At 44.1% G+C, this 27300-nt stretch overlaps 7 protein-coding genes across 11 annotated transcripts in view; 4 read left to right on the forward strand and 3 right to left on the reverse strand.

Moving 5' to 3' along the window:
• Positions 1 to 10491, forward strand: part of LOC6600995 (calcium-binding protein E63-1) — a 28958-nt gene extending 18467 nt beyond the window's left edge. For all 5 annotated transcript variants that reach the window (XM_026993924.1, XM_026993923.1, XM_026993927.1 and 2 more), the window contains 3 exons: positions 6322 to 6475; positions 6571 to 6719; positions 8494 to 10491. In XM_026993924.1, coding sequence (XP_026849725.1) covers positions 6322 to 6475; positions 6571 to 6719; positions 8494 to 8516 — 326 coding nt within the window. In that variant the 3' untranslated portion in view covers positions 8517 to 10491. The remainder of the gene's footprint in view (positions 1 to 6321; positions 6476 to 6570; positions 6720 to 8493) is intronic.
• Positions 10492 to 13106: 2615 nt separating this feature from the next.
• Positions 13107 to 14347, forward strand: LOC6600996 (mitochondrial import receptor subunit TOM22 homolog). Its single transcript, XM_002026146.2, has 3 exons — positions 13107 to 13400; positions 13600 to 13644; positions 13761 to 14347. Exons 1-3 carry the CDS (start codon positions 13299 to 13301, stop codon positions 14073 to 14075), a joined length of 462 nt encoding a protein of 153 aa, XP_002026182.2. The 5' UTR covers positions 13107 to 13298; the 3' UTR covers positions 14076 to 14347.
• A 63-nt stretch (positions 14348 to 14410) lies between these two features.
• On the reverse strand, positions 14411 to 16863 carry LOC6601108 (anaphase-promoting complex subunit 5). The gene is made up of 2 exons (XM_002026147.2): positions 16706 to 16863; positions 14411 to 16627 (listed from the first exon to the last, which is right to left on the reverse strand). The coding sequence occupies exons 1-2, from the start codon at positions 16829 to 16831 to the stop codon at positions 14477 to 14479; spliced, it is 2277 nt and encodes a 758-aa protein (XP_002026183.1). The 5' UTR covers positions 16832 to 16863; the 3' UTR covers positions 14411 to 14476.
• A 365-nt stretch (positions 16864 to 17228) lies between these two features.
• Positions 17229 to 18674, reverse strand: LOC6601109 (very-long-chain enoyl-CoA reductase). Its single transcript, XM_002026148.2, has 4 exons — positions 18289 to 18674; positions 17840 to 18056; positions 17646 to 17761; positions 17229 to 17587 (listed from the first exon to the last, which is right to left on the reverse strand). Exons 1-4 carry the CDS (start codon positions 18657 to 18659, stop codon positions 17383 to 17385), a joined length of 909 nt encoding a protein of 302 aa, XP_002026184.1. The 5' UTR covers positions 18660 to 18674; the 3' UTR covers positions 17229 to 17382.
• Positions 18675 to 21578: 2904 nt separating this feature from the next.
• LOC6601110 (polyubiquitin-C) lies at positions 21579 to 24299 on the forward strand. Its single transcript, XM_002026149.2, has one exon. The coding sequence runs from the start codon at positions 21590 to 21592 to the stop codon at positions 24107 to 24109; it is 2520 nt and encodes an 839-aa protein (XP_002026185.2). The 5' UTR covers positions 21579 to 21589; the 3' UTR covers positions 24110 to 24299.
• Positions 24300 to 24520: 221 nt separating this feature from the next.
• On the forward strand, positions 24521 to 26163 carry LOC6601111 (vacuolar fusion protein CCZ1 homolog). Its single transcript, XM_002026150.2, has 4 exons — positions 24521 to 24604; positions 24661 to 24758; positions 24814 to 25592; positions 25658 to 26163. The coding sequence occupies exons 1-4, from the start codon at positions 24521 to 24523 to the stop codon at positions 26143 to 26145; spliced, it is 1449 nt and encodes a 482-aa protein (XP_002026186.1). The 3' UTR covers positions 26146 to 26163.
• On the reverse strand, positions 26081 to 26707 carry LOC6601112 (ragulator complex protein LAMTOR4 homolog). The gene is given in 2 exon segments (XM_002026151.2): positions 26081 to 26486; positions 26547 to 26707. Coding segments are annotated over 2 exon segments (516 nt in total). The 5' UTR covers positions 26693 to 26707; the 3' UTR covers positions 26081 to 26116.
• Positions 26708 to 27300: the final 593 nt, after the last annotated feature.

Below are 27300 nucleotides of genomic sequence, written 5' to 3' on the forward strand. Positions count from 1 at the left end.
AGTGCAACAGTTAGTCCCTTCCTATGAGAGCTGGTAGAGCTGGTCTGCCGGGCTCTTTAATAATTCAAGCTGCGCTGAAAGGCAGTGCGAAGGCGGACTGGAAACCGTAATTAAGACCAGCCGAGCATGTCAAGTGGTTTTGCTGTCATTTAATCAAGTTTAGACTTGGCCGAGCGTCCCTCTGCAGGTGAAATGTGGTTGCTTTTGTTCTCGTGGAACTCTCCAGGTCTGACATTTCCCTTGGGCATCAGGAATATCAAATAAAAGCAAAGTTTAATCTAAGAATAACAGGAAGAAATAACTTTATTGCATGCGGCCCCAATAAGTATGCTAGGAAATATTCGAGTACCCTCTCCTTTTGGCGTACTGTCGTATATTGAGCTTGGGGTAATTTATGTCACAGTTTTAAGATATATTCGGTGTAGGCTATAGCCAAATTCGAGTAATTTGGTTACTGATTCCTTTGATTTGTGTCCGCAAAATTATATCAGAGGGTATCTTTTAGTGGGATAAACTGAACTAAACCGTCTTGTATTATTTGTATATTTCTAGACCGTATAAGTCGCAAGACTTGGTCCATCCGATTTGTTGCAGTGCCACGCCGGTCCGGAAGTTTTCTTATTTTATTTACTTGTTAGAAAAATGCTATTTTCCATGGACATGAATATGAGTAGCACTCTGTGGGAGTGTGGCAGTGTGGCAGTGTGGGTGCTGCTATCTTGTTGCATTCTTGGCCGGCCTGTGGAAAGTGTACCCTATTTACTCTACATGTCAGCTCTTCGTTTTGTTCGTAGCATATGTTTTGCATATTTTTCAATCAAATTAGGGCAACCTGTCAGAAAATTAAATTTGCATTAAAATGCTTGTTTGTTGTCTAGACGAATATGTATTCATGTCAGTTATGGACGCATCCTTATGTACATCAAAATGTATCCTTCCCATATACATATACATATACATATACCAGTATTGGCGAGTGCATGATGAGGGCGTGGCCTTCAGGCTCGTTTGTGTCAAGTGTGTCGGCAGCAAATTGAATTCCATTCAAGCGCCTTTTGGTCCAGGTAACTTCAATATTTGCCCGATGCATTAGGAGCCTTATCGATGGAGACTTTCCAGCAAATTCTGTTAATTTAAAGGAGGTCACGTACACTGATAAGGCGGTGGAGCAGTGGAGCTATGGAGCAGATGTCACGGACATTTATCATATAAAAGCAGGCAACTGTTGCTGACAGCCACTGCCCACACCGAGGCATATATAGCAGCCAGGAAGATAGAGAGAGAGAGAGATAAATCGTGGGGAGAGACCTGTTTTGATGACTGCCACCGGCAGACAAATGTTGCGGCACTAACGCCCCGAGTTTCGTATAGGCACATGTGCCTTGTCTATAGATATCCTGCAAGCTTACAGCAATCCAGAACGCGAACACAGGCATCGACACGTGCGCGACAGACAGTACGGAAAAACGGTTGGAAATCTGTACTGTTGCCTATAATGAAACAACAGAGCTGTGGTGTTAACTGTGTCAAAAGCAGACTTGGCAACACTTTCGCTTGCCATTTCTGATCTGCTTATCAACACTGGTAGCCCTGCTCAACACTGGTTTTTTCTCCTAATGTGCAATAATAATAGAGAATTAGATTTCTAGAAAACTCTGTCAATAGAATGCTATTAGAGAGGCTTATTCTGTTGAGCGAGGATAGCACATTAGAATTCTCTAACAAGTTTCTGTATCGGAAAATGTAAATTTTTTAAAATCGTATTTTAAAACGGCCTTTGAACCGCATCTCATAAGTAACCAAAGAACATAACCGGCTACCAATAACCCGAGAAGTGGCGAAAAAACTGCTCAAGAATGTCCTGAGTTTGGCCCCAAGACAAAGACACACTTGCCTTTGTCTCCCCATGAAGTTTTTTGTTTGTCTTTTTGATTTCGATTAAGGCCAAAAGCTGTTGAATGCGCACTTTACGGCTTCATTAACATTCCTTAGGTTTCTGTGACACCCTACCTATCTCCCTATCTTCCTATCTCCCTACCTCCCGCCCTCAAAGGGCGATAGGCCATGGCCGGCTTGACTGTGATTTGGAAGTTCTGACGCTGCCAAATGGACACCTGGCTGCGGTCCTTATTTATGCGTGTCTTTATGGGGCTGGGTCCGGCCAGGAGCATTCAACAGTTTTCCTTTTTCTGCTTTCTACCCCTGACTGGGGTCGATTGTGGGGTCAGGTCAGGTCAGGTTGGGCAACACCATTGATAATTTATGTGCGCCGTGACTAAGCCTGGACACTGGTCGGCGTTTAAAAGTAATTGTCGATGCTTTCAGGCTACAATGAAATTAATTTCAGGCTCTATTCGAGAGATAGAGGGCCAGCTGATTTTCTCGTGTTGTTGGCACAGATGCGGCAGCGATTTGGTGGTGGACATAAAGCCATAAACGACAGCCGCGAGCCATTAAATTTCCGATTTGCCAGTGGTTAAGTGTCAAAGGCAGGCCCATGGGGAGAGGCCATGTCATGTTAAATTAGTTTGCCCCTGGCCATTGGACAGCAGTGTGTGGAGTGGAGACCGCAGTTCGAAAGCAGAACAGAACGTTTTTCCCATTAGCAACAACTGCCGGGCAACCACCATCAGCCACCCACCACCCACCACCTACCACCTACCACCCGCCACCCTTTCAAGGCCGATTTCATATGGAAATGAAGCTCTAATCGAATCACAATGAAGAGGCCACCGGGAAATCTGCACAAATGGCAGCCCCCAATTGGAGGGCAGCACTTGGAAAGGGCCCAAATTAAATACAGCTTAAAATACCAAGGAAAAGCCGAGAAATTCCCCCAACGTTTGGCCGAATATTGCAGACCAAGTGAAATGGAAATGGGAAATGGCTGCCTCAGTAAAAAAGAAATCCCCCAAAATGGGCAACCGACAGAAAGTGAGTTTTTCCAAACGAAATGCTCGTAAAGAAGGGCTGGGGCCAGAGGGAAAAGAGAGGAGCAGCTTTGGGGCTGCAGCTAAGTTCAAAGTTCAGTTTGAGCCTTGAACTGCATTCCTGGCAGACAGCAGACAGCAGACAGCAGATAGCAGCCAGCAGCAAATCAGAAGGAATTCCTTTCAAAACAAAACATTGCGCATACGCTACGTTGGTCAGGGACAAGTGGACAGAAACATTGGAGAATGCTTTGGGCCAGATTTAATTAATGGCTAAACTGCAAGGTAATTTATTTGCCATCACAGACAGCCATTGGCTTGTCTGGAAATGGGTGTGTGTGTGCCTGTGTGTGTTAGCCAACTTTTATTGCATGTTTTACTACCAGCTCAAATGTGTCCAAATTACACGTACCCGGAGGGTGGAAGGGCCTTCCAATCCACAAAGCAACAGTCAAACAGGAGCCACACACAGACATGCCAACCACCTTCCTAGCCCCCACCCCGCTCCTCTGTGCCGTGCCGTTCTGACTTCCGTTTCCGCTGGCATGAGGTCAGCCGTGGCAAACAGGAATGGGACCAGCAACAGCAAAGCAAAGCCACAGTCACAGCAACAGAAGCATCAGCCAGCCAGCAGCAGGTACATTTTGCCAATAATTGATTACATTTTGGCATGAAGTTGGTGCCACACAACAACACCTGCTCCTACGTGGCACTCCCCTGTGGCATTGATTTGTGCCCCGACGAGATGCACTGCCACAACCGCAGCTGCAAGTTGTCGTTGCCTGGCAGACTCTAAATGGGATGAGATGGGTTGAGAGGTAATGAACAGCAAATGGATCTGTGATTGGCAAAAGGGTAATTGAAAATGAGAGCCAGGACTTAGCTAAGCATACCTACTAATTCTACGAGCCGGAGATGATTTGGCCTGAGATGGCAGTCCTGTAGACAATTAGAGTGTTAGTCGAGTAATGGTGTCGATAAGATACACACTTATCGATCATCTCGAACATATCTAGCTCCTTTTGCAGTTTCCAGCCATCGATCAATGACAAGCTTCTAGAAATATTCGTTTCTCTGCTTAACGACTCAACCAAGCGACGACATCTGAATGCAGAGAAGAGACATGGACACACATGGAAGGATGGGACATTGCTTATGCAGGATACATTTTGGTGGCATTGCCAAGATGTGCCACAGAAATAGTGCCGCTGTTGGAGACGTCCTCGCCCTCACTGGCAATGCCGTAGAATGTCCTTATTGCAGATGGAACGAAAAACGACGACAATGGCGGCAGCATCAGCATCCACACAACAGCGCCATTTTCATTATCCTTGGACTTGTCCTTTTTTGTCCTTTTTTGCAGGCAGTACAGAAAGACACGCAGCCATGAGACACAGAGGCAGACACAGAGGCAGAGATAATGTGCATGGGGCGAACAAACATTTAGTTTTGTATTTAAAAAAAAAAAAAGATACGAGGAAAAGGAAAATATCTCAAGGATAAAGGATAGGCATCTCTGAAAGAAGATGAATCTTCCGCCACGAGCACGAACACGGACACACAGACACACAGATGCAGACTTGATCAAGAATGCGGAACATACCGGCTGGCATACCCGTTTTCCCCTGGCAAATGACAACCAAAGCCTAGGGCTCAGAGGTTGAGGGGTTGTATGCCGGCCGCTAAGCACAAATGAAAATATTTTTCATGCAACCAACACAAAAATGTCACACAGATGTCAGAGGAAACAACAGCAGAAAGACCAGCAGCAGAGCAGCAGACTGAGCACCAGGAAAATGGCAAACAATGAGCTCTGCGAACTAGGACGATGACGGGGATGATGGGGATGATGATGGGGAGCGGGAGCATGGGCTTGAGCCAAGTCATGTACGAGTATGACCATTCATGGCTGTGCGGGTATGTGTATGCCGACATATGAACAAATACTCCAAGCAATCATCATGGCCTGATGGAATAATATTTGTTCCGAGTCCGGAGTTGAGTGGGGACCTCGTTATGTACGTTTCCACGCGCCGAAGGCACTGGCTGTGATGGCACTGCATTGTCTAATTGATGCGAGTGTCCGGGCATCGGGTTTTATGACCTTTAATGCTTTTTTGATGCCAAACCAACAACCAAATGCCACTCAACGGCTCAAAGCCAGCAGTCCGTTTCGTAATTACCCACATTCCAACATTTTCCAGTTTTGGCCTTCATCTGCTCTCCCTCTCTCTTGGTTTTTTCTTCTTTTGTTGGCAAGGCAACGGAGGCAGAGATTGGGTTTTCCTAACAAGCCAAGAAGAACCATGGAGTACAACTGAAAAGTCCCCAAAGAACGGGTGAAAATATAACCAACTGCAGTGTGCTTGAAAAGCATAGAATGGAGGATGGAAATACATGTAATTGGATATCCTTCTGGATGCAGGATACTCTTTGAAGCACTTCAAAGCTGCCTCAAGGATAGCTCATTAAACTAATCTCCACTCTCTGCTGCGATTCGTATTTCAGATATAATTAAATCACTTTTGCCTAATTCTGAGGTTTTATTTCATTTTTGTTCACGACAAACATATTAGCAATTCAAATTTCGGATACGCTGGCCCAAGGGCACAAATTGCAATTAGAAATGGGAATTTTCTCTAGCCCCGAATGTGAATGATATACGGAACCTCACAGCACCCAGCCATCCGCTATCCGCCATCCGCTATCCGCCATAGTTGCCACACTTGCCACTTTCCATTCTTGCCACAGACCAACCGCTCGGCGATTGCCGCAGAGAGATTATCGCAGATTTCAACTTCGTTTTCATTCCCATTTACACCAACTGCTTCTAGTCCCTTTTCGACATTTCTTTTCTGTATTTTTTTCTGCTCTGTTTTTTTTTTTGTTTCTGCGCCGAAGGTCAAGGTCGAAGACGTGGCTTCAAAGGTTTTCCGGACGCCATATCTTTTGCTCTTAATTGTAAAAGTTTCGAAAGAAGTCCCCAAAAAAGTTGTCTTCCCTTTTTCCTTGGCTGTGAATTAAGCTTGGGATTTGGCTTTAGCTTGTTAGTGCTTCTACAAATCTGTCCGGGAAATGCTTTTCACAATGCCAGCACCTGGACACACTGCACTTTCTGAGCGGGGGACTGTACTTTCCGGCGACTGTACTGCCCCGACAGTCCCATGTTGTCCGGGCAACAATGGAAGGACATCTCTTGGAGCGTGTAAACATTTTCAGCTGGCAGGCAAACAAATGAACAAACAAAGAAATGCACTCAATCTTTTCTTTTTTCTCGGAAAAGCTTAGAATTCTCCCTTTCTCCTTGCTGTCCAATGGCTGTCTCCATCTCCATCTCACGCACAAGCACACGCATACTCACGCATACTCCCGTTTATTGGTTCACTTACAGGAAACGGCTTAATCAACGAGGCCGAGTTCCTGCAATGGGTGGGCAGGATCCAGGCGCTGCGCGATGAGCAGCAGCAGCACGATGATAACCCCAGTAACAGCAAACCCCTGGACGAGGCCGATGATGTCACCGAGGACTTGATAGCCGCATTTAGGTGAGTGTATGCGTACGCATACCGCCCCCCATGCTCCTTTCTGTCCATCCTTGTCGGAAATCCGCTCTACAAAAAATATGTAAATCTCCTTTTAGAGTATTCGATCGGGATGGGAACGGATTCATAACGCGCGACGAGCTCCAGACCGCCATGGAAATGATTGGCGAGCCCTTGAACGAGCAGCAGCTGGAGCAGTTGCTAGCCATTGCCGATTTGGATCAGGATGGTCGCATCAATTACGAGGGTAAGTCAGTGCAGCCGATAAAGGACATTGCTGACGCTGTCACCCAGTCCGAAGGACACACACATCTAAAAGCCACAAAACAGCTCCATTTACTGCTCTGCCTCTGGCTCCTGTTGCTGCTGCAGCTGTGGCTATGGCTGTGGCTTTGACTCTGTCTGTGGATATGGCAGTGGCAGAGGCAGTGGCTTCCTCTGGGCCCTAATCAAGTCTTGCCATAAAATACATACATATAACCTTGAGCCAATATTTATCCAGCCCCCAACCCCAAACCCACCGACAGCCGAAAATTATTCGCTCATAAATCAGCTAGACAAATGACAAAGTTTATTAACCCCCACAGAAGCTCTTTAATGTGAGTGCATGTTTACTGAATAAGTTTTTATGCCCCTTTCTTGTTGTTGGAACTTTTTGTTTAGTGACGCCACTAAGCCACTACCGTAATCCAATCAGACATTACGAATTTTACGAATTTAATTTCGCTTTAAATAACTCTTATAGATATTTTCGAGTACATTTCTTTGGATATTGCCTATGCCTTGTAGTTTTAGTTAAAGACATCAGCGTTATGTTCGCCCTTTGATCCAGTGTCAGATGGCCATTAGGAAACCTTAGGAAACCACCTTACGTTAGGCCCTCTCCCTCCCCCATCTCCACCCATCTCCACCCATCTCCACCATCTGCAGCAAGAGCGAAAAAGGGCAGTACAGCATTCCCTTGGGTGGCATTAAATTGGTTTAATAAACTTAAACTAATACTGCCACATGCACAGACAGGCACAAACAACTAGCTCGGGCTCGAGTGTCCTCAAAGAGTGCGCGTGTGTGCATTGTTTTTATTTTATGAGCATGTAAGTGTGTGTGTTGTCTGTGCCTCCATCGGTTTGGGATTCCCTTGTATTGTGTTGTATCATAAGGTTCATATGCCATCGCTTTGCTAGTTGATACTTTGGCCTTGTAACGCATTGACATGCATGTCGCCACACCCAGTCCAGTAAACGGTAACGTCCAGTAAACCCACAACCGCACTAGCACCCGCACCCGCCAGCCATTTGTCTTTACCCTATTTACTTTACACCGGCCTCATCTGCCTGTGATAAGCACTCAAAGAATTTGTACATGGTACTGTTACTGCTACTGATGTCCGTAGACTATTATTGGTCTGGATCAATTGCCAAGTCAATCAGCATAGAAACCTCAGTAGATATCATTCCTCTCTATATACCCTCTATTGAGGGTATTCCATATTCGGAGTACCGACCATGGATAGTAGCTCCCTTACTCACATTTTGTTTGGCATTGTTTTCTGTTCGTTCTGCTGAGACTGCAATGTGCTGGAGGATTGGCCAGAGCAACACGTATACGTACACCCCTGGTGGACCCTACTTGGTGTCAAGCTCGTAAAAGTGTGGCTTGTCGAAGGTGGGAGGAGGCGTAATCACCAGCTGGAGGCGACGTTTTGTGCAGTTTCGATGTGTCCTCTATTAAAGGATTTAGGTAGAATGGGTGATTGGGAGAAGTTGTCAAGGGAAATGATTTCCAGTGATAAATATTTGTGGGAGGAATCTTTTGAGAGCTCCTGAGCTCGCTAGAGATCATTGCTAGACCCCAGTTTTCATCCAACTTTTTAATAAAAGAATGAGATTATGTGGTTGTGCTTGACATACATTTTTCCACTCATTCATTTTTCTGGAAAACTTGACCATTGTTTGCACAGCTTCAGAGCAATTAGAATTAATGGACTTCTAACGCCTATTTTGTTCTTCATTTAATTACAGAATTTACGAGACTTCTGCTGTAAACATTTTCAGCCCGGAAAGGATGGTCAGCAAACAACTACAAAAATTAGAAATGGAAAACAACGGGAAAGGTTAACCATTTAACATACACAAGTGTTAAGCTATTATGGATATACTCAGTCAACCGGAAAATTATTATGAAAAAGAAATTTGCAGAGTGAAAAATGGCAAGCAAAAATTACTTAATATTTTATACAAAACTAAAGGAAGAATTATATTTATACAAACAGCGTGGGAGAAAGTGCAAGGCAGGCCATACACACACACACTCACACCTACACTTAAACACATTTTACATTTTACACACGCACACACACACATATTACAAAAATTAGCTTTGAAAGTTTTTTCGATTGTAAAGAGTAATATATTCGTTTAAGTACATGAAGCCAGAACCACCCAAAATTAAGTGGAAAACTTAGGATTATAAGTTGTTTTTTTTTTTTTGTAAGTATGTGGAAAAATTTTTTATAGATTATACACACACACTCACACAGCATACACACAAAACAACCAAAACAAAAAACAAACAAAAAAGAACATATATATTCATATTCGGATAAGTCTGAGAGCGTGAGTGATATTGTGTTTAGGGTGATGGATGCAACAAGGGGCATACATAATAAAATATATATGTAAAACAAGAAATTATGAAGAAAATCCCTAGGTGGATTCATATATTTGTATCTTATTAAATGTAGTTATGCTGCTTTCAACGTATGCGTGTTTCAAAATCCCCCAAAACAGTTGTTTTCAAAAAGTTGTTAGAATAAGAAAATAAATGTTAACAATTTATATAAGAAAAAGTCCAAACGGAAACCTATTTCAGTTGGAAATAGTACTTGGAAATGAAACGAATGGAAACGAATAAAGAAAACTCCAAACAATTTAACAATGAATGTTAAAGAAAAAACTAAAGAAGAATATATGTATGAACTATACTCGTATAATATTGTATTGTATTAATGAAACAGCCCAATTTGCGGATCCAAATCAATTGATCCAGTTCAAAATCTAGTCAAATTAATTTGGAATAATTTCTTTAGGTTTCTGTTTTTTGATTCCTAGCCAAAATTCAAAGTCCATTACATATTGCCGTCCCGGCTTAGCCATAGTTCAAAAAAAAACTACAAGTAATACCTTTTTTTTTACAAAGATTTCCACTAATCCATAGGACATGAAGGTTTCAAATTAGTTTTTTATTCATTTGCATTTTTCATTTCCTTTTCCTTTTTGATAAAAAAACATTTAGGAGAAGACAAAGAAATGGAGAGGAAAACTCAAAAAATGTGCTCTTTTGAAACATCAGTAAAGTGAAAATTAAAAATATATATGTATTTATATTTAGATCATTGTACATATGAATCGTACGAGAGAGGCGGGATAAGTGCACAGACAGCAAATAAGTTTATAAATCAGGTCAAAGGTACAAATAGTCAAATGGGAATCACAAGGAAAGCTAACCACAAATTATTGTAGGGTATTTACAAAAACTGGACAACTTCAAGAGCAGGAAAATGAAAACCAAATAAACCGAACACAAAATCAAACAATACAATTTTCAAGTTATTCAAAACTGTTCTATATGAAAGATCTTTATGCATATACAATGTATGTATGTTTGTATACCATACCATACCCGATCCATGTCTTTAATTCAAGTAGTTTTTTATGACCTCTAAATGTGCTTGAATACCTAATGCAGAATACCTTATGTAACCCAACAATTTACGACTACTACTTAAATAAACATTTGCTGTTTACGTTTAATGTCAAACTATCTAATATTATATGTATACTACTATATACTATACTATATACTGGACAACGCAGAACACATGAATTAAGACACTATCTATATGCATATGAGTACTTAAAGCGGTAGGAGTTTCGTTAAATTATGATTTCTTAATTTATAACTACGAATGCAAGATGACGAGCGATCAAGATACGATATAATAAACTCCGGTACACCAACGCTCAAAAAATGTTTTATTTCTCTAAATAGATGGATCCGGGTAGGCCCTGTCAAATTCAGAAATTCATTCATTCATATTCTCTTCTTCGCAGAACTGACAACAGCTATCAATATATTTTACAGAAAAAATTCGCAAATAAACTTTACGATACACAATAAGTTACAGAGAAAAAATGGTGAGTTACGAGGGGAAATGCTCGTTTGTTTTTGTGGATTGTGATGTCAGAGAGTCGATATATGATCGATTTCTATGTAAATTAAATGCATATGCAAACAGCAAAATTCAGCTCGTTGAAAGTTACGGTTTTTTAAATTTTAACTTGAATGGTCCTCAAATGCATTAGTAGATTATTCACATCAGAGTGCTTTTGGCTTTCTCTTAAAGCCTAGTAATCAGATCGAGCAAAAGTGTACGCGGCAAAATCAGGGCTGATACTCGTATTCGTATAAAACCGATAAGAAACAAAATGACAATACAAATTTTTGTTGTTGAACTTTTTTGTTTAAACCTTGTTTTAGTCAAAATACAATAAATGGAATAACTTAAAAGTAATTAATCTTTTATAAAAATTTATTCGTCAATGGGATTAGACTTTGTGGGCGGGGTTGAGGGTCTTAGTTAGCAAGAAATATTCAATGGAATATCAAAATTGAGCATTATGAAACGATTACTCTCTTACGTTTTTTTTTTTTTTTGTTTGACCTTTATTCGCAAAAACGTTTTTTTAGGCAACATTCAATAACATAAAGTATTTAAAATAAATCAGTAAAGTAGAAAATAGGTTTATTAATAAGAAATAATTATTTGGGAAGGGCTTAGAGATCTATCTAGCAAGTAATATTCCGCGGAATATCAAAATCGAGGAATATGGTGTCCAATCTTTGACGGAGAACGATTAACCCATTGTAATAATTTTAGCGCAGTTCAGGTGAAAGTTAGCATTGTTATTTTTAAGTTCAGATGAGAGATGGCACGAATCTAGAAGAAGAATTTACAATCGTTCATATTTTCAGCCATCAACCTCAATTAGTTGAACTATTTCAATAGAGGGGGCGGAAGTGGGCTAAGTTCGTTTTTTCATCATAACGAAATGCTATATTGTTGTTGAAGAGCAAAAACAGCAATCGTCGTAGCAAAAAAAAACAAGTCAAGCTTTTACAAACCAGTCAAGTACAAAATGTATTCATAAATCGTATAAAATTATGTGGGCATGGCTAAATCTTCCATATAGCTGATATTCGACGGAAGATCAAAATTGAGGGAATCGTCGTATTTGTTAAATCGGTAATGGCCCGGCTGACAACATTTAAATCCTTGTCGCTCACATTCCAAAAAGGTTAGATTTGGCGCGCACCACTCTTAACCTGTCGATAGTATCGATAGCCGAACTTGAATCGGGTAAGGACCTCTTTTACCCGATTGACAAAAATGAGTCTCATTCCATGCACACATACCCTGGGGGGAATGGATGTTATCGAGTTGTGAACATGTTTGTCATCCCAAGCAGAAACAATTTATTTTCAATATATTTTAATATTATTCAATACTATTTAATATTATTTTCAATATTTCAACGATATTTTAAAGCTTATTATTCTTGCAGAGACCAAGAATAGGTATCAGGATCGAGATCATATACTCATCACTCATCATATACATGAATATGTCTAAAAAATGTCAATTTGAGAAAAGGTCTTTATTAGTTACGTTTTATCTTCATATCAATATTTATACTTTCATATAAAATTAACAAAACCGGGTATACAAAGGCATATACTACGGCTTACACGCAATATAGCGACACTTTTTTTGTTGGACTTTTTCGTTTAAACCTTTTTTTACAATAAAAACAATAAAAGAAAGGATTAAAAACCATTAAATCTTGTAGAAAATGTATTTATCAATGGGATAAAACTATGTGGGCTTTGCTGAGAGATTTAGTTAGTCAGCATTATTCCATGGAATATCAAAATTGAGCAATATGAACGAATTTCCTTTTTCGTTTGTTTTGATTGACCTATTTCGCTACTTGTTTTTTGTTTGACTTATTTCGCTAAAACCTCTTTTTACGCAAAATGCAATAAAAGCAAGTGTTTAAAATAAACCAGTCAAGTTGAGAATAGTTTAATTAATCGGATATAATTATGTGGGCATTGCTAAATGTTCTATCTAGCCAGTAATATTCAGCGGAATATCAAAATCGACAATATGGTTTCCAATCCTTGACGGAGAACGATTAACCTATTATAAGCCAAGGGGGTATTTCAATTTTCCACTGAAAATAATGAAAATTTAATCATTTTAGTGCATTTCAGCTGAAAAATATCGTGGTTTTTTTAAGTTCATCGTAGAGATGGCATGAATCCTCAAGAAGAATTTACAATCAGTAATATTTTCCGCCATTTATCTCAAGTAGTTGAACTATTTAAATAGAGGGGGATTTAGTGGGCTAAGACGCTTCCACGGTTATTCTGTGCTTCCCACTATCGCCCACTATCGAAACATTGAACCATCGATAGTTTAGTAGCGCAATAGTGCCCTACAATCGATAGTTCTCCACCTCAACACTGTTCACGAGGCCCATAAAATCAATTTTTTTTACGAACACCGAACGAAAAATTTGTGTCGAAGCTCAATTAAATGCAAGTGAATACTGCATTTAACGTCCGTTGTCTGCGTTAAAGTCTCCCTGTCCAGTGTGCATCATATTTAAACGGGTTACGATTACGTTACCCAACGATTTCTTAACGTGTGTTAAAATAAAGCCGCAAAGTGGATACCGAAACTGTGAAAATCGAGGATTTGATGGACTCTGATCCTGAAATTGAGTTCATTGAAAAGGATAGTGGCATGTCGTCGTTAGGCGGCAGCAAAGATGAGACGCCAGAACGTCGCACAGTGGCCACTGTAAGTAAAAACGTGGTTCCCATTGCCTTCACACTCCCCTCCGTCTTATCGTGCTCACGTAATGGCCGCACCGACCGACCTGCTTACCAGCAGCTATCACAGCTGGTACTCGTAGAACGTTTGCCCCAGATAGCTATACATGGATACTAATTACAAGAATACTGGTACACACTTTCTAATGACTTTCATCTCCTTGCAGGCATCCGCTGAGCAGCCAGCACGCGATGAGGAGAACTACGATGATGTAAGTTGGCGCATGGCGCACGGCGAGATGTTTGTAAACATGCAGCTCGACTATGGAAGAATACAAATTGGAGCGTGCTATAACCTCAAACTTTCTATTTATCCCTCATCCTCAAGGAACCCGACGAGACGCTAAGCGAGCGCTTTATTGGACTGACGGAGATGCTCCCCGGGCCGGTGCGCACTGCGGCGTGCACCGTCGCCGACACAAGCGTGAAGACCTGCAAGGGCCTCTTCTCGTTTTCGCGCAACGCTGCTTGGATCTTTTTCACTACATCTATCATTATGTTCGCGCCGATCGTCTTTGAGACTGAACGCGCCACTATGGAGGAGCTGCACAAGTCGCAGCAGAAGCAGGTGCTCCTAGGGCCGAGCAGTGCAATGGCTTCCACTCCATCTGGGCCTACGCCCCATCTGCCATTGGTTCGTTAAGCCATTAACATTAGCTCTATAACCAGCTAGAGTCCGTGTTTGGGACACGTTATCTTAAGTTTGTCCAATATCAATTAATCCCAGTTGAAGGCAAAACGGAGGTCACGCCCCTCCATACCACACCACACCACAACCACAGACAAAACAGACACACAGCAAGCGCCTTAAGCATTTACGCTGCATCCGCCATATCCCCGACACTGCAGAGTGGGATGGAATGGCGCCCAAATTTGTCCACAATAAAAACTCATCTCCGGCATTCTCTTCAAACAGTTGCGAAACTTCTGATAGGTTTTAGTTGTGTAGTTGGTGTAGGAAAAAAGGAACAACTACAATTTAAACAAATTAATAAAACTATGTTTATTAAGAGTTAAACGACAGACTCCCACTTTTCTCCCCGTTCAGGGACTACCGAGGTATTCGCGCGGTATGGGATGATTGGTGAAATAGCGCCGAAACTCTCCGGCGTACTTGTTCCTCAACGTCCGTTCGCCAAACTCGTTGAATCGCTGCGCCAGGAAGACGTACACATCCAGCACTTTGGAATGGGCTTGCAGTTTCTTAAAGGATTTAGCAGCTCGCTCCAGGAGGTCCAGCGACTTCATCAGTTGGCCCTTGCGAGCCTCCACATTGTTGGGCGTGATGGCCAGGAGGCAGCGAACAAACACAAAATCCGTCCTGGCCCGCTCGAAGATCCCGCCGTTGGTGTGAATGTCCTGCATAGCACGCTTGATAGCCTGATAGGCCTTCTGGGGCAAGCCCAGGAGCAGGAGCTGCTGGGCCAGCAGCATGTCGACCAAGGCCAGCTCGTAGTCCATCTGTGCTTCGGCCATTTCCTCGGCCACACTCATCAGAAGCATGGTTGTTTCGCTAGAGAAGCGACCCTCGGCCAGACCGCAGTATCCCAGCATCACCTTGATGCGCATACGCAGAAGGAAGGGCAGTTGGGTCTGCGTGGCCAGATTATCCAGCAGGCGACGCGCGTTGAAGAACTCCCTTTTGGCAACATAGATGGAAGCCCTCTGCATCAGGGCATCCGATATATCCAGAAGATACAGCTGGTCGCAGGCCTTCAGGGCATCGTGCCAGCGACACTGATAGATGCCCGCCTGGATGATCACATGGCACTGGCTTATCATCCAGCCCTCGGCGCTGGGCAAGCGCGGAAAACGGCACCTGCCGCGATCCAGCAGCACCCGCGACATCTGGGGCTGACCCTGCAGCTGCAGCCACAGCGCATAGCTGGCCAAGGCACTGCCCAATCCGGCCGAGCCGTTGCTAAAGCGATCCCGAGCAGTGAGTAGCAGTTGGGAGTAGAGGGCCGACACCTCGTGCCGGCCATAGGCTGCCCAGACGGCGCTCCTCAGCGCTAGGGCCTCGGAGGCGTGGTCCACGAAATTGTTGCGGTTGGTGAGATTATCGCTGTGATGGAGCAGGTCGAACAGGCGCAGCGGTTTGTAGCCGGCGACTGTACCCAGCTTGACGGCAAAATGCAGCGCCAGTGTGTAGTTCTGCAGCAGCGAGCCGTCCACTTCATTGGCTTCGGACACACTGCGCCGGACTGTGGACAGCGGCAGCTCGTCGCGCAGTAGACAATACCAGGTGTTTGCGAGATTGAGGCTTCTTTTGTCCCCGTGTTCTTGTGCCAGCATGATGCTCTCCCTGAGGGCTGACAGCGCCTCATCGCGATGCCCGAAAGTGGCATGCAGCACGGCCAGATTAATGCAGAAATACTGATATCCCTTCTCCTGGCTCATCAGACGTACGGGGCTGCGGTCCAAGGCGCGATGTAAGGCAGACAGCGAGTTGTAGAAGTCCCTCACCCGCAACTGGTTCATGTAGCCGAGAAAGTAGGGGGTCGTCGTCAGCGGAAGATCCTGTATCATCTCTTGCACCTTTCGCTGAAGCTCCACGGGCGACAAGGAGTGCCTTTCATTGCTCTCCAGCAGCTCGGACTGTTTGTTAATGAAGTATTTGGCCTGCTTGGGTGCCCACTTGCTTAAGAGATTGCGCCCGTCCGCACAGCGCCCCACTGCATCATCGTTTTTCTTCTCTTCCTCGGTGGACTTGTCCTTGGCGAGTGGGGGAGGCGTCTCCTCCCTGTGCAGCACTCCGCCGGCAACTGCCTTACGTGGCCCTGGGCCCGATGCCATGGCACACACTCCACGCTCATAGAACGAACAAATGCTGCGATACATGTCCATCATGTCGGAAAAGCTGAGCCGTTCCAGGACCACACCTACGCGACGCACATAGACGCCCACCATGCTAAACTGGCTGATGCCATAGTTCTCGTTCAGTATCTCGTCTATGTTCTGGATCTCTGCAAAGTCGAACAAGGCCTCTATGCTGCCCGCGCAGAACTCGGACATGGCCTTTTCAAACGCTTCCAGCATCAATTTGTCCAATTTGTAGCGGCCTGTGGTGAGCAGGGCGTGCAGCTCGTCGTAGCTCTTGTCTGCCTCCTGGATTAGTTTGAAGATGAGCATGTAAAACATGCGCCGCTTCTGGGGACGCATTGAGATACCTGTGTCCAAGCATTCCTTCTTGTTCTGCAAAATTAAGACACAAACATAAGTCAAGAATTGTAACTTTGTGGCGGGAACAAACCAACAAATAAGCAAACCTACAATTACATACTGCTTGAGTAGAACTAGGACCACTATCTTGTGAGCAGTGGGAGATTCTATGCGCGCCGGCACAAGCTTCGAAGTGGGATCCAAGGTGTCCAGTTCATCATTTAGCTCCGTTGCCATTTTGCTTGGAGGTCTTCGATGATTTGTTTACCGGCAAAATAAACACAAAATAACTACGTATGCATGTGTGTATGTATGTCAATAGAGGTGGGTGCATGTCGATTTGTATCGAATTATATACGATACTATCGTGTTGACTGGCGCGGCCATATATGCACACATAGAGTATGAGCTGAGCTGTATTTGAAACTCAAGTTGCTGCCTCTTCTTGATATAACTGCCGCCCCCTTGAAGCAAAGTTACAGCCCGACTCGTGGTGCTTGGAACGTGCTGGCCACATGCACTTCGAACGCTCTTTCGAAGAAACCAAATCATCAATACTGATATTGCCCTACCCGAACTTCCCACTTGATCAAAGTCCAAGGGAAACTTACGAAAATTACACACAGGGTAAACATACTCTTCCCCAATATGTATTTCTGCTTTGAACGAATGAAAGCACAAAGTTCATTAGTCATTAGTCAACTACCCTTTAAATGCTAACCAAATTAATCAAATGGAATAGGTAATACAGCGACGAGAACTGCAACGGCAATGTTTTATGAGGCCATTTACAGGACAAATGGGAAGATGGAGCGGCGCTGCCGGGGATAATCTTTGAACTCCTTTTTGTAGTTGCGATGCTTGGCCAAGGCCCAGACCGTCATCTGGAACGCGCCAGCAAAAGCAAACAGATAGGCGGCCAGGCACGAGGTCATCACCGAGTAGGAGACCCAGGCCCCAATCTCGTAGGTGTAGTTCGGGCAAGACACAAAGCTGCAAACAAGGCAATTAGCTTAAAACACAAACTGTGGGGAAGAGTATAAATACTCACTTGAACAACTTGGTCAACGGATTGGCGTCGGCAACTGGAATCCTGCGCACCTTAGTGCCAGGTGGACGCAAATTGCGCAATGCAATGTGTACGGAGAAATTGCCTAATTCGCACAGCTGCAAGGGAAAGATAATTATTAATCTCCTTTGGGAGACACCATCGCCACCACTACGGCTACGACTACGGCTACTCACAGCAAAGGCTCCAAGGGCGGCCCAGACGGTGCACATGCAGGGCGATGTGTACAAAGGATGGTTGACGTGGTACGACACATACGCGGTGAATCCCCAGTAGTAGGTGCAATTTTTGAATAGATTGCGCAACGGCATTGTGGCGTGCGAGAAGCGGTGCACAAAGATCGTCTCCAGCAAACGCTTCACATAGTGGACAGTGTAGCAACCGGCGGCGATACTGCAGAAGATTGTACAAAAGGGAAACGAACGAAAACGGGTTAATAATTATGCATTCGGGTAAAAGCTAGCCAATGCTTGCTTGCGTTTTAGTCACTCATCGCTTTGCATAAGCGGCCCTAGTCGCTGTTGGGTCAATCAGGTCGTATTCAAAAAAATACAAATCGAAAGATGTGCGGCGAAAGTCGCGCCGACACACTCAAAGACACACACACACGGGCCGGTCTACTTACTGGGTGGTGAGGGAGATCGGTGTGCTGGCTGCCTTGCCGTAGATTAGTTCCGGGCGGAAATAGAAAATCAGATACACAATCAGGGGCCCGGCATACTCAGCCAAGAACACCGTCTTCCATCCAATCTGGGGTCCCAGGTCCTTCACAAAGATCTTGTCCCCATTGCGTAGCGACAGCGACTCCACGGTGTCCGTATCCTTCAGGCTCTTGCCACGCGCATCCAGGCGCAGTGACTGGCGGTTGGCGTCCGGAGCCTGCTTCAGGCTTTTCTGAATCAGGGCGCGCAAGTCTCCAATTGGAGTGGCGACCGAGGGCACCTTTACCTTGCCATAGGGCTTGCTGGTCTTGGCACTGAGTATTTCGAGCTCCATTTTTTTTTGCGGCCGTTTGCGAAGTGACTAGAAAATTTGTGTGACCGCGGACTTATCGGTAAGATATACGGTCCGCCCCTCGGAAATATTCCAAAACATACCGTCTCATTTAAAAAATATATCGTAAGTATACTGACGAATTTATAAATATTCCTCAATTTTGATATTCCGTCGAATTTTATCAGCTAGATAGAGCATTTAGTCATGCCCACATAATTTTATACGATTCGTGAATAATTTTTCTACTTAACTGGCATATTCTAAATACTTGCTTTTATTGCATTTTGCGTAAAATAAGGTTTTAGCGAAAATGTCTAGAAAATTTTAGGTTGTTAAAGGCCAGTCACAGTGAAACGTACGATACACCACACAAAATATTTAAAAATATTCAACGCAGTAGTCGTTATTTTTTTATTCAATAGAACATCAATAGATTTACAATAGCCCTTTTCCCCCCAATTTTCTAGTCAAGCAATTTTCATTGACTGCTAACCTGAAGAAAAATTAGCAGACATTCGAAATTGTCCAAAAAGTGTAAAAGTCTCTAGAGAGCATTATTGGTAAGTAAACCCCCATACGTGACGTGTATAATGTTTGTTAGTTTTCCTGGAATTCGCGTATTAATTCACAACCAATTCCATACAGTATGGGTTTTCATAAAGTTGCATTAGTTTTTTTTTGTGAAGATCGTATATCAGCTCTGTCATTAAGTGTTGTTGAAAGGCTTATATCTTACGGAAAGTGTTATCATCACAGGCCTTGAACTAACTGTCAAGGATTAGTACAAAGTTTTCATATATTTTATTTAGTCGTTATCCAGGTCTTGTCTTAAAGTTGTCTGAAAATATTTTAATTTTTTTATTTTGGTGAGTTAAAAATAAAAAAAAATACGTCCCATAAAATTCGATTTTTACGTGGCGTTGAATTTAGTGTCAACGAAACGGTTTGATAATAGAACAAATTTCTGAATCGGTCAGTACGGTCAGGTTTTCCGCTCGTCTCACAGCTTCAAAAATAGTTTACAAAAGTAAATTTTTATTTTAATCAGAGCGGGCTCTGAATTTTTGTCAAGCTAAATTTGTTTGATATATGTATATTTAGTTATTTTCAGTCAGTCAGTACGGTCCTGTTGTCTCGAAGTGTTTGAAAATATTTTAGCAAGTTTATTCTGTGGTGAGTTGAATTTGTACAAAATATTTTTGTTATGAATTGTTAAAAAAGTTTAGCAGCAGTGGCAATTCAAATCATTGTACGACCATTGTGGGTCGTATATTTCATCGTTAAAGACTGCCACCTTGCAAATTTAATACATTTCATGGTATTCTCTAACATTTTCCAGTATTTTTTAAGACGCGTTATAGTTTCACACTCGTGTGCAATGCACCAATGTAGAAATCGTGTAGAAATGCCATTTAGAGCCGTGTCCAAGGCCCAGGCCATACCAATTAGTGATCATCATAAAATTCTTGACCGTTAGCCATAAAAATCCAAATATTTTGAAATATTACGGAAAAAAGGCATATCAAAAAGTGTATGACGTAGGTTTTTCACACTGGCGCTTCCACGGGGCAAACGGGCAAAAATGTTTGACAATTACACATTTCCCCTTCAGGTGTCGCTTTTGATAATTACATAAAACTGTAGGTTACATCACTAACCATACATTATACAGTATACTGTATGGTTAGTGGTTACATGTATCCAATGTGTAGTTAGCGTATAGTTATCATATACCAAAGAAATTTCGGTATATTTCTGGGGTATATTTTATCGATAAGCAGAACACACAAATTTAGCGAGAAGAAGAGTTCCAGACTGGCCATTTACGGTATTTTTAATACTTTAGGAATTTTTTTTTAAGATAAAAAATGAACTGACGGTATATTTACGGTATGTCGGTATAAAATGGTATATTTTGTCAATTTCATCAATTTTTTTTTTCAACGGTATATAGAAATCCAATAAAAGAATAAAAATTCGTCAGTATATTTACGGTATATTTTTAAAGTGAAACGGTATATTTCTGTGGGTCGCATGGTATATTTTAACGATAAATCCGCGGTCACACTGCACAGTTCGTTTGTGCCCATTGCAAAATTAGCAGAAAATATTTTTGTGTGTAAAAAGATTAGAAGATTAGTTTAAGAAAATCTAGAGTTTGCTGACAAACGTAAGTTCTAAATGATATTTAAGCAGATATATATAGGGGTAGGAAACGAGCTGCAACTTTGCAATCCGTGACAATGCAAGGCCTTGTAACAGTCTTTGCAGTCATTTTTTGCTTGTTTCTTATTCAATCTCTTATGCACTTGCATATTTTAAACTTGGAATTTTGCAGCAACGCATTAGTTTTGGTAAGGAGTTTCCTTGAAAACAGCCAATTTAGCCAATTTCTTGTGAAATGGGGTTGTGACGCCAATTGAAAATTCGAGAAGCCTCAACTTCATATGCATGCATGTATGTATATGCATGACACATGCATCCCCCTTTGTGTGCATGCGTATGAGTGCACTGGTGCTTTATTGAATAAATAAAATATTTAGCCTCAACTAAGTTGCGAACTAGGTAGACCACTACCTAGTAATTGTATATTATTGTATCAGTCGTGTATGTCTGTATTACGGCTATTGGCTTCAGGCTATACTGGTTCGTGCTTGCGAAACTCTATACGTGTCCATCTCTAATAAAAGCCACGACTAACCAAGCAGAACAAAGGTTTCCAATTGTTTCCTTTGTGTCTTTGTTTTGTCGAATTGAACAAGTAACAACCTTTCACCCCGGAAACAAAGCAAGCCAAGAGATATCCTATACAAATATCTTACTTTTTTCGTCTGTCTAAAATCCAAAAATAGTTTCTTCTGTCATTTCCACTACACTCGGCTGTTACTAATCCATGCATTATTGCATTTTCCTTTGCAGAATAATACAAAATGCAGATCTTTGTGAAAACCTTGACTGGAAAAACCATCACCCTGGAGGTGGAGCCATCCGACACCATTGAGAACGTGAAGGCCAAGATCCAGGACAAGGAGGGAATCCCCCCAGACCAGCAGCGTCTCATCTTCGCCGGCAAGCAACTGGAGGATGGCCGCACTCTTTCGGACTACAACATCCAGAAGGAGTCGACTCTCCATTTGGTGCTGCGTCTCCGCGGTGGTATGCAAATCTTTGTGAAAACCTTGACCGGAAAAACCATCACCCTGGAGGTGGAGCCATCCGACACCATTGAGAACGTGAAGGCCAAGATCCAGGACAAGGAGGGAATCCCTCCAGACCAGCAGCGTCTCATCTTCGCCGGCAAGCAGCTGGAGGATGGCCGCACCCTTTCGGACTACAACATCCAGAAGGAGTCGACTCTCCATTTGGTGCTGCGTCTCCGCGGTGGTATGCAAATCTTTGTGAAAACCTTGACCGGAAAAACCATCACCCTGGAGGTGGAGCCATCCGACACCATTGAGAACGTGAAGGCCAAGATCCAGGACAAGGAAGGAATCCCCCCTGACCAGCAGCGTCTCATCTTCGCCGGCAAGCAGCTGGAGGATGGCCGCACTCTTTCGGACTACAACATCCAGAAGGAGTCGACTCTCCATTTAGTGCTGCGTCTCCGCGGTGGTATGCAAATCTTTGTGAAAACCTTGACTGGGAAAACCATCACCCTGGAGGTGGAGCCATCCGACACCATTGAGAACGTGAAGGCCAAGATCCAGGACAAGGAGGGAATCCCTCCAGACCAGCAGCGTCTCATCTTCGCCGGCAAGCAGCTGGAGGATGGCCGCACTCTTTCGGACTACAACATCCAGAAGGAGTCGACTCTCCATTTGGTGCTGCGTCTCCGCGGTGGTATGCAAATTTTTGTGAAAACCTTGACCGGAAAAACCATCACCCTGGAGGTGGAGCCATCCGACACCATTGAGAACGTGAAGGCCAAGATCCAGGACAAGGAGGGAATCCCCCCTGACCAGCAGCGTCTCATCTTCGCCGGCAAGCAGCTGGAGGATGGCCGCACTCTTTCGGACTACAACATCCAGAAGGAGTCGACTCTGCATTTGGTGCTGCGTCTCCGCGGTGGTATGCAAATTTTTGTGAAAACCTTGACCGGAAAAACCATCACCCTGGAGGTGGAGCCATCCGACACCATTGAGAACGTGAAGGCCAAGATCCAGGACAAGGAGGGAATCCCCCCAGACCAGCAGCGTCTCATCTTCGCCGGCAAGCAGCTGGAGGATGGCCGCACTCTTTCGGACTACAACATCCAGAAGGAGTCGACTCTGCATTTGGTGCTTCGTCTCCGCGGTGGTATGCAAATCTTTGTGAAAACCTTGACCGGAAAAACCATCACCCTGGAGGTGGAGCCATCCGACACCATTGAGAACGTGAAGGCCAAGATCCAGGACAAGGAGGGAATCCCCCCAGACCAGCAGCGTCTCATCTTCGCCGGCAAGCAGCTGGAGGATGGCCGCACTCTTTCGGACTACAACATCCAGAAGGAGTCGACTCTGCATTTGGTGCTTCGTCTCCGCGGTGGTATGCAAATCTTTGTGAAAACCTTGACCGGAAAAACCATCACCCTGGAGGTGGAGCCATCCGACACCATTGAGAACGTGAAGGCCAAGATCCAGGACAAGGAGGGAATCCCCCCTGACCAGCAGCGTCTCATCTTCGCCGGCAAGCAGCTGGAGGATGGCCGCACTCTTTCGGACTACAACATCCAGAAGGAGTCGACTCTGCATTTGGTGCTTCGTCTCCGCGGTGGTATGCAAATCTTTGTGAAAACCTTGACCGGAAAAACCATCACCCTGGAGGTGGAGCCATCCGACACCATTGAGAACGTGAAGGCCAAGATCCAGGACAAGGAGGGAATCCCCCCAGACCAGCAGCGTCTCATCTTCGCCGGCAAGCAGCTGGAGGATGGCCGCACTCTTTCGGACTACAACATCCAGAAGGAGTCGACTCTGCATTTGGTGCTTCGTCTCCGCGGTGGTATGCAAATCTTTGTGAAAACCTTGACCGGAAAAACCATCACCCTGGAGGTGGAGCCATCCGACACCATTGAGAACGTGAAGGCCAAGATCCAGGACAAGGAGGGAATCCCCCCTGACCAGCAGCGTCTCATTTTCGCCGGCAAGCAGCTGGAGGATGGCCGCACTCTTTCGGACTACAACATCCAGAAGGAGTCGACTCTGCATTTGGTGCTGCGTCTCCGCGGTGGTATGCAAATTTTCGTGAAGACTCTGACTGGAAAAACTATTACCCTGGAGGTCGAACCTTCTGACACCATTGAGAACGTGAAAGCCAAGATCCAGGACAAGGAGGGAATCCCCCCAGACCAGCAGCGTCTCATCTTCGCTGGCAAGCAGCTGGAAGATGGCCGCACTCTTTCGGACTACAACATCCAGAAGGAGTCGACTCTCCATTTGGTGCTGCGTCTCCGTGGCGGAGTCTGCGCCTAATCTTACTACATTTCCACATACCCCCACACACACAGAACTAGTTACATCAAGGCCAAACATTCCAAAATTTTTTGCACTAAACGACTGTCAAATTTATTTTAAATTCAGGCCTCAGTACCAAGACCGATATTTGTTGACAACACTTTTTCCGCTAAAATTCGAGACATAAATTACCCATTGAAATTCAAAATACACAGGTTAATAAATTCAATTGTTCAATAATTTATGCTGTTTTATTTTATTCAAATTATTGAAAGAATATTTAATAAATGTATATGTTTAGTATATTTTGTATGAAGGAACGCAGTGTGGATTTTCTAGTGACAAATGGCGGTATTTTGATCAGAAACGCGTTAGGGAATTTAGCAATATTTAAAACAAAATAAACATTTTTAATAAAATTGAGCAAATATGACGAAATTATTGCAACGTCTGGAGGTGACTCTTCGTAGTTTTTACGTGTTCAACTCCAGCTTTGGCGAGAAAGAAGGCGAGGTGAGTTATAATGAGCTGAGTCGCAAGCAACGCCCACGAATGAGTAACATCCGCAGGAACACAAGAAAGTCTTGTACTATCATCCGAACGACATCGAACTGAACACGAAAATAAAAGATGTGGGCCTCAGCGAAGCTATCATCAGATTTACTGGGTATTTTCCACTATAGAAGTAGCTCCGTTAGCCGTATAACCGCTGTCTTTTTCAGCACCTTCACCACCGAGGACGACTGCAAGGCGCTGCATACGCAAAAGACCACGCAGCTTTTCCACCAGCCAGAGCTGGGCTTCTGGTTGGTCCTGGTGCTGAACGTGCCCAAGGAAATACGGCTCAAGGAGGGCGTGGAGGTGGCCGATTACCGGGGCGGCGAGATTTCCGACCGCATATATAGGGCCGTCCTCCGCCAATGCTACCAAATGTATCGTTTCCAGCATGGAGCACTGGCATCGCTTGGAGCTGGGTTGGAGAATGCCGATCAGCGCCGCGAACTGCTCTCCGAAAAACTGCTGCAGTTTTTCGATACATATTTGATCAGCCTGAAGGATCTGGCTCACTGTGATATCATTGACATGCTCCATTCCATCCAGTACCTGCCCCTGGACAGGGCGCTATTCCTGCGAGCGCACAACTTTGGCATGCTGTGCGCCACCTTTCCGGTGATCAAGGAGAGCATTATGCTCTACAACGAGCAGATCGTCTGCGGTGGCAAGATGGGCGCGAGCGATCTCTACAGTCTTCATGCGTACATTGTCCAAAATGTCCTGCCAATGGACTCGAACGACTCATCTGCCAACACTCCTGTGATAAAGCGCAGCATCAGCGAGTGCCAAGCCAAAGGCTTCGTGCGCTGCCATCCCAGCGATGCCAGTGAAGGCCAGGACGAAGTACTACCGCTTACGGTCTACCTATCAGTTGAAAATCAAGTTACGCCACATTATTTGCTCATCTACCGCGCTCTTCAAATAACCCTTTGTCTTTTTCTCGATGGTATGTCAAAATCACATGCCATCTTCACTTTTTTCTGTATTTTGAATTCCCCTTTCTCGCTGCAGCGAAACAACCGGCTCCAAAGCAGGAACTGTACGACGAACTCCATGCCTACATTGCGCCCCAGCTGACGTGCCTGGCTCGTGATATTGCCAGCGAAGTGTCAAAGGAAGCCCTGGCCCATCCTGGACAGGACAGCAGCAGTGGTGGCGGCCCAGCGTCCAACGATACCACACCCAAATATCTGTTCATCAACGAACAGAGTCTGCAGCACCACACGAATATCCACAGGAATGGTATTCCACGTAATGTTATGAGCGTGATTGCGGATCTCGCCAATCCCGGCGAGCGTTCGAATGTGGCGGCTGCCGCGGCCACCGAAGAGCTACAGGTGAAGACCACCAATGACTATTGGATTGTGAAGCGGTGCTGCAACTGGCGGCAGTACTATGTGATTCTCTGCAACAGCAAGGCGACCCTTTTGGACGTGACCCAAGAGGCGAAGCGTATATTTGAACAGGAGCTCACAGATGATGTATTCTTTGACAAATAAATAGCAGTATGAGGTAAACGAAGGGCGTTCGCCAATTGTAGTGCCGCTGCCCCGATCCTGGCCGGCGCTCCTCGTATCTCCGGCAGAACCTGCACGTGGAATGGGCATTGGTCGGTAGTTTTCAAGCCAGCACCGTGGAGCTGCTAATGTTGTTGCCCTCGGCGGCGTCGTTGTAGGACGTGGAAGACGACGAGCTCGTGGTGGCTCCATTCTGCGTGTGCGTCTTGCTTAGCTTTACGACGTAGATGCGCCGATTGGACATGCATATACTGTAGTAGTGCTGGTCGTAGTCGATGGTGATCCTCTCGCAGCTACTGTTGGGCATAAAGTCCTCATCGATGCTGTAAACATGCAAGATCAAGGGGAAAATCAAGATTATGTGGAGATTTTGATGCTCCTACCTGTCCGTCAGATTCAGAAGCCCCATTATCACATTCGCACTACGGTCGTCGTTCTTCAGGTCACCCCCCGAATCCAGAAGGTTGCCATCGTCCTTCAGGATCAGGTATCCCATCTGATTGGGAGCAATTAGCTTTTCTTTATCCATTTCAAAATATATTTTACTCCCACACCCCAAATAAACGAAACAAAGCTATTTCAGTGTTGTTAAATATTGTTTAACCCCTTAAGGGCCAATGAGTATTTAAATACCCACGAATATTATGAAACTTGACGAATTTTAGCGCCGAGCTGGTGAAAGATGTGCCAATAATTATTCTTCTTAAGTAAAAAGGAAAAGTGAATCTACAAGTAAAATTTTCAAATATCATAATCATAATCGGGGTTTACCTAAAACATGTTCCCTGTGAATATATAGGTTTGTTGGTGGTCTGATATATGGAAATCGTGCAATTGTTTTATGTAGTTACGGGTGTCCTTTATGCAATAGAAAAGAATTAACAGCGGTATATTGGCGGCAACCTTAGTCAACTTAAAATTGTTAATTAAATACCAAATGGGTTTTTTGTGTGCACTGAAAATGCAATGCATATTGCAATTTTTATCCTTATCAACTACCATGGTCACCAATATAAACATTTTAAAATTTGATCAAAATCGTACGATCCGCTTAGGAGCGCGTCGTAATGGGTTAACTTGTATCTGTTTTTTGTTTTCTTCGCTTATGGGCTATCGATATCGCAGTGTACTATCGAT

The sequence above is a fragment of the Drosophila persimilis genome, unplaced genomic scaffold (genome assembly GCF_003286085.1).
Source record: "Drosophila persimilis strain 14011-0111.01,24,50 unplaced genomic scaffold, DperRS2 tig00000977-arrow-arrow-pilon, whole genome shotgun sequence".
Classification (NCBI taxonomy): domain Eukaryota; kingdom Metazoa; phylum Arthropoda; class Insecta; order Diptera; family Drosophilidae; genus Drosophila; species Drosophila persimilis.